The following is a 7,500-nucleotide window of genomic DNA, read 5'->3' on the forward strand; positions in this document are numbered from 1 at the left end:
AGATAAGCAAACACTCTCTACATATCCTACTTGAATGTATAAACAGCTGATGGTTATGCAAAAGAAAAGAGCAGCTTCAGTCACAAATTTTATTAAAAATTCACATTCCTTCATGTATCACATAAAGGAGACCTCCATATTTGTATACTGTACATTTGCTTTATTTTACATTATTCTGCTTTACACCGCATCGCTTAGAAGCACTTGCGATGAACGATGCCGGGGCCAGACTCGTCGTATTCTTCCTTGGTGATCCACATGGCCTGGAAAGTAGACAGAGAGGCAAGGATGGAACCGCCGATCCAGACGGAGTATTTGCGCTCAGGAGGAGCAATGATCTTAATCTTCAAAGTAGAAGGAGCAAGCGCAGTGATTTCCTTCTGCATGCGGTCAGCAATACCAGGGTACATAGTAGTACCACCAGACATGACAATGTTGGCGAACAGATCCTTCCTGATGTCAATGTCGCATCTCATGATGGAGCTGTAAACAGTTTCCTGAACACCAGCAGATTCCATACCAAGGAAGGAAGGCTGGAACAGAGCCTCGGGGGCACGGAAACGCTCGTTACCGATGGTGATGACCTGACCGTCAGGAAGTTCGTAGGACTTATCTAAGGAGGAGGAAGCAGCAGCAACGTTCATCTCACTCTCGAAATCAAGGGCGATGTAGCAAAGCTTCTCTTTGATGTCACGGACAATTTCACGTTCAGCGGTGGTGGTGAAGGAGTAACCACGCTCAGTCATGATCTTCATCAGGTAGTTAGTAAGATCACGACCAGCTAAATCAACACGAAGGATAGCATGAGGAAGAGCGAAACCTTCATAAACGGGGACCATGTGAGTCACACCATCACCAGAGTCGCAAACCTGACCAGTGGTACGACCGGAGGCGTACAGGGAAAGCACGGCCTGGATGGTCACATACATGGCAGGAAGACTGAAGGACTCAAACATGATCTGAGTCATCTTCTCACGGTTGGCCTTGGGGTTGAGGGGAGCCTCAGTGAGAAGTGTGGGGGACTCCTCGGGGGCAACACGGAGCTCATTGTAGAAGGTGTGGTACCAGATCTTCTCCATGTCATCCCAGTTGGTGATGATACCGTGCTCGATTGGGTACTTGAGGGTGAGGATACCACGTTTGCTCTGGGCTTCATCACCGACGTAGGCGTCCTTCTGACCCATACCGACCATCACACCCTGGTGACGGGCACGGCCGACGATGGAGGGGAATACGGCGCGAGGGGCGTCGTCTCCGGCGAATCCGGCCTTGACCATGCCGGAGCCATTGTCGCACACGAGCGCACACGCGTCTTCTTCGTCACACATGGTGTCAGTTTTAGGGGCAGACAAACTATAAAGAAAAAAGTGGGATTTGCTTTTAGAAAATAAGAGATGGGGCATAGAAAAATTGACGTAAAATATAAAATTTGGATGTCGGTTTTATATTTTCATTACACTGTTAATTGCCACTACACAAAACTATGTAAATGATTCTGCTGCAACTTGATTTCGTTTAAAACGTGAACTGATTTTCCATTTTAATATCCTGAGCATTCTGAAGAACCTCACGTACAATATCACTGAACAGAATCTATAGCAATGGAAAGTATAACGCCGTTGCAAACTAAGCTCAGGAGCAAACGAAGGAACACTTACCCTTATTGAGTCCCACAGTCGACTGCATGAACCGAGTCAGGCGTCGAACTTATATACAGGTTACCCGGTTTGTTAGCAGCAAGAATGTGCGAACTCGCCAAATGTCTATGGGAAGCTTTAAGATAAATGCCTATTGTATCCCCTTACCTGCCTTTCTATTTTTAGGTGCCATCGAATAGCCTATGGTTATCAGACTGAGGCTTACAGGAGTCTACGGTGTCCATTGTCTCGCTGGCTCTCTCTCTCTCTCTCTCTCTCTCTCTCTCTCTCTCTCTCTCTCTCTCTCTCTCTCTCTCTCTCTCTCTCTCTCTCTCTCTCTCTCTCTCTCTCTTTCTTATAGGTGAATATACATAATTTGTTTAAAAGAATCAGTTTATAACGAGGTGAATATATATATGTGTGTGTGTGTATATATGTATATGTGTGTGTGTGTGTGTGTGTGTGTGTGTGTATGTATATATGAACACATATATATGCATATACATATACATATATACAGAGATAAATAAATAGACAGATAGATAAATATATGTATGTACCTGGACACGCACCCATATATATATATATATATATATATATATATATATATATATATATATATATATATATATATATATATATGTATGTATGTATGTATGTATATATATTAGTAAATGTATATATATACATATATATTTGCGTACGTGCGTCCATATATATATATATATATATATATATATATATATATATATATATATATATATATATATATATATATATATATATATATATATATATATATATATACATACACACACACGTACGCATACACACACACACACACATATACATATATATATATATATATATATATATATATATATATATATATATATATATATATATATATATATATATATGTATATGTATATGTATACATATATACATAATTGCGTACGTGTTTATGTGTGTGTGTGTAGGTGTGTGTGTGTGTGTGTTTAAGATTAAAGAATTTGCTAACGTTGTTGCTTCTCTCATCCAACGCAAAGATAAACTAAAATGAGTTTGAATATCCGATTACCAAGCAAGACTCAAGCAAAGCTGACATGTCAAGCATCCTTTCTGCTGTATTTATGTCCTTCTGAAGCTCAACACCCCTTTGGTTTCAAGTGACGCAGAGGAGAGACATTTTATGATCTATGCGAGGAGGCTTTCCAGATTCTAATATAGAAAAAATATATATATATAATAATAATGTAATAATATTATGATAAAAGAACTTCTACTGTGGGTTTATTAATTTTTTCCCCGTTACATGTAAATGATGAAGTAACTGATCTTTGAATTTCAAAGTATTATTAATCACTGAATGTCGGAGTGTATTTGTTATTTGTGCAGTAATATATATATCAAACTTTGTTTCATTTTAAGTGTTCAAAGATAAATATATTCCAAGTGTAATGATTTACTTATTGATTGCGTTGGAATGGTAATGTATTTTAATTTATTCTTTAATCGGGTAAAGGAAAATGGAAAATCGGTTCACTACAATTCTGACCTTTTCTACTCATTTCTGCAACAATATAAAGTTCTTTTAAATAATGATACGGAAGATACCATATAAGGACAAGAACTAATTTATACTAGTGTCCCAACAGTAACTGTAACTTTACGAGGAAGTTGCGTATTACGTAGTTAAGTTTCATTTTTATGTAACTAACAGTAATGGTAATGTCATTCATTTTAATATTGTAATGTACCCTCCGCTATAAACAGATAGATATAGATGAATAGATATAGATATAAATGTTAATGAATATTCATTTATTAACTGAAATTAGTTTGTGTGTGTGAATGTGTGTATGTGTGTGTGTGTGTGTGTGTGTGTGTGTGTGTGTGTGTGTGTGTGTGTGTGTGTGTGTGCAGCATGCACTATCTTAATGAATCATTATTACACTATGGAACGAAGGACAGTGAAAAGCAGTGGCCGAAATACACGTTGGTAGCCCGCTGTTAAATACATGCCATACAAAACCAGCCAGTGCAATACTACATACAGTAATAATAGCCTTTTTGTAGCATCTCCGACAAACTGATACAGTATGATACATCCTCACAAATACTGCACCTTAACGCATGCTTTACTGGAACCTGTTAAATCATCTTTTCGTTTCGTATGCCTCTTCCGTGATAGAAAGTGATACACTCGGGTCAGCCAATCAGAGCGTGATACTTTGAAAAACATTTCGTGAAAGTCTGTTAGGAATTTATATTTTCATTAATCACAAATCGTATTGTATGTCTCTTAATATGAAATTCATATATAAATATGCATAAAATGTTTCTTGATATTAATTACATGTATGTCAATACCTATCATATGAAGAACACTGGAAGTAGCAAGAAACATGGAAAGAAAAAAAATGGCTGATCTAAGAATTTGAAACTCAGACATGCCTATCTTCTTATAATAAGAGCATTTGCTTCTTTATTTACTTTAGGCATCGGAACCCTGTGCACTGGAACTTTGTTTTACCGTGTGTACACATACTGATATGTCCGTTAATTGACCATATATATATATATGTGTGTGTGTGTGTGTGTGTGTGTGTGTGTGTGTGTGTGTGTGCGTGTGTGTGCGTGTGTGTGTACATATATATATACAGATGTATATATATACAGATATATACATATGTATATATATATATATATATATATATATATATATATATGTATATATATATATATATATATATATATATATATATATATATGTATATATATATATATATATATATATATATATATATATCCAGATGCAAGGTCATCAAGATTATCAAAAATATATTTGTCATCAGGCCATGATGAATGTTGAAAATATCAATGACTTATCACTTCTGCATCTTCTACAAATGCTCCCTTCGGCTGACGTCAGGACTGTTGACTAAAACATAATAGAATAGGTTTAGAAATAAACTATTTATGATATATATGTATATTTATATAGGATGTCTTTTATTTTGTAATTAAGGTTGTAATAACTTTTAAAATGGCAAGTTCACATATTTTTCTGTTTTCTGGTATGTTCAAATTCATAAGAATTATATCCTATATGATACGATTTGTGCATACATATAGTTTTGCAGCTCATTTTAGGGATTAATATCTACAAATTGACAGGAGCAAATACTAAACAAAACACAAAGCTAAAGTAAATAAGGTAATACTTTCATCTTAACATTGCTTCCTAACCTTAGTTCAGATTGATCTAGATCTATAGTGTTCCTTGTATTTTCATATTACAAAGGCCAAATACACATGTTCACACAAAGCCATATACATACATGTGTATGTGTCTATCTATAAGTGTACATACACACACACACATACACACATAAACACACAAACACACACACACACATACACGCGCGCACACACACACATATATATGTGTGTGTAAATATATATATATATATATATATATATATATATATATATATATATATATATATATATATATTTATATATATATATATATATATATATATATATATATATATATATATATATATATATATATATATAGGTATGTGTGTGTATATAAAGATACATTTATATGTATGTAAATATATATATATATATATATATGTACATACATACATATATATATACACATATAAAGAGAAACACATACACACACACACACACACACGCACACACACACACACACATACACACACACACACACACATACACACACACACACACACACACACACACACACACGGAAACACACACACAAACATACACACTCATATAAATATAGACACATAGATAGATAGATAGATTTATAACATACAAACATATATGTGTTTGTGTGTGTGTAAAAGTACTATAATTACAGAAGCTTATTATGCTCCACTGCTGCAGAAAGTGCGGGAAGTTTCGGAAGCAAGAGGCGTGAAATGTTGACCAAAGTTGTCTGCCTCCTACAAGACAACGCCCCTGTTCATGGCGCTCGCATTGCCCAGATAGAATTGCGAATTTGCGTCTAAAATCTTTCCTCACTTTCCTTATTCTCCTGACCTTACACAATCGGACTTTCACCTGTTTCTATTGATAGTGTAATTTTTGAAACACAAACGTTTTCAAGATGGTTTCCAAAGTCATTTCATAGCTTCAAATACAACCTGGGGAATCTACAGATAAATCAAATGATGGGAGAATCCTGCCACTCCTGGTGAAACTTATGTAGAGAAAGACGTTTCATTCCTGTACGTCGATGGGAAATGGGTCTAGGGAAATCTTAATTGAGTGCCCTTCATGTATATATTTATATGTGTATGTGTATGTTTATAAATATACATATATATACATATATATACACATATATATACATATATATACACATATATATACATATATATACACATATATATACATATATATACACATATATATACATATATATACACATATATATACATATATATATATATGTATATTTGTGTGTGTGTATGTATGTTTGTATGTATGTGTATATATACACTTTATATATATATATATATATATATATATATATATATATATATATATATATATATATGTATATCATTTGGTATATGGATAATCAACTCTGACCATTTATACTCATTAATATTAACAAAGTAGTTACTTCAAAAATTTGAGGTGGAATATTATACTGTTGATTTCTATTTCCAATATTTACTTGATTAAATTTTGAATATAGGAATGGTTTATAACAGTCTTACACTGTCTGCATGTATTCCATGAGATTCATTACCCACATATGAGTTTTTGTTTTATCATTTACCAAGTATGCTTATAATTACTGTTCAGCGCCCATTTCTTGCCATTACAATTGGATATTCTTAATAAAAACTACCACCATCTTCATTTTATTTGTGACATTTTCAGATAACCAGAGATCATAAAAGCATGTATAAAAAATGATTTAGAAGCATTTGCGATGAACGATGCCGGGGCCAGACTCATCATATTCCTCCTTGGTGATCCACATGGCCTGGAAGGTGGACAGAGAAGCCAGGATGGAACCACCGATCCAGACAGAGTATTTACGCTCGGGAGGAGCAATGATCTTGATCTTGATGGTGGAAGGAGCCAGGGTTGTGATTTCCTTCTGCATGCGGTCAGCAATACCAGGGTACATAGTAGTACCACCAGAGAGTACAATATTGGCGAACAGATCCTTCCTGATGTCAATGTCGCACCTCATGATGGAGCTGTGGACGGTTTCCTGAACACCAGCAGATTCCATACCAAGGAAGGAAGGCTGGAACAGAGCCTCGGGAGCACGGAAACGCTCATTACCGATGGTGATGACCTGACCGTCGGGAAGTTCGTAGGACTTGTCCAAGGAGGAGGAAGCAGCAGCGACGTTCATCTCACCTTCGAAATCAAGGGCGATATAGCAAAGCTTCTCCTTGATGTCACGGACGATTTCACGTTCAGCGGTGGTGGTGAAGGAGTAGCCACGTTCAGTCATGATCTTCATCAGGTAGTTAGTAAGATCACGACCAGCCAAATCAACACGAAGGATAGCATGAGGAAGAGCGAAACCTTCGTAGACGGGGACCATGTGGGTCACACCGTCACCGGAGTCGCAAACCTGACCAGTGGTACGACCGGAGGCGTACAGGGAAAGCACGGCCTGGATGGTCACGTACATGGCAGGGAGACTGAAGGACTCGAACATGATCTGAGTCATCTTCTCACGGTTGGCCTTGGGGTTGAGGGGAGCCTCAGTGAGAAGTGTGGGGGACTCTTCAGGGGCAACACGGAGCTCATTGTAGAAGGTGTGGTACCAGATCTTCTCCATGTC

At 36.2% G+C, this 7,500-nt stretch overlaps 3 protein-coding genes across 3 annotated transcripts in view; all 3 read right to left on the reverse strand.

Moving 5' to 3' along the window:
* Positions 1 to 7,500, reverse strand: part of LOC113819266 (actin-2, muscle-specific) — a 201,253-nt gene that overhangs the window by 4,548 nt on the left and 189,205 nt on the right. The gene's annotated exons all lie outside the window — the stretch shown is intronic.
* On the reverse strand, positions 76 to 1,684 carry LOC113819265 (actin, alpha skeletal muscle). Its single transcript, XM_027371499.2, has 2 exons — positions 1,659 to 1,684; positions 76 to 1,353 (listed from the first exon to the last, which is right to left on the reverse strand). The coding sequence occupies exon 2, from the start codon at positions 1,326 to 1,328 to the stop codon at positions 195 to 197; it is 1,134 nt and encodes a 377-aa protein (XP_027227300.2). The 5' UTR covers positions 1,329 to 1,353; positions 1,659 to 1,684; the 3' UTR covers positions 76 to 194.
* Positions 6,544 to 7,500, reverse strand: part of LOC138859792 (actin, alpha cardiac muscle 2-like) — a 3,501-nt gene continuing 2,544 nt past the window's right edge. The window contains exon 2 of the mRNA XM_070116036.1: positions 6,544 to 7,500. This exon is cut by the window's right edge and continues 277 nt beyond it. Within this exon, the coding sequence (XP_069972137.1) occupies positions 6,613 to 7,500 (888 nt within the window). The 3' untranslated portion in view covers positions 6,544 to 6,612.

This window comes from Penaeus vannamei, chromosome 38, assembly GCF_042767895.1.
Source record: "Penaeus vannamei isolate JL-2024 chromosome 38, ASM4276789v1, whole genome shotgun sequence".
In the NCBI taxonomy this organism is placed as follows: Eukaryota; Metazoa; Arthropoda; class Malacostraca; order Decapoda; family Penaeidae; genus Penaeus; species Penaeus vannamei.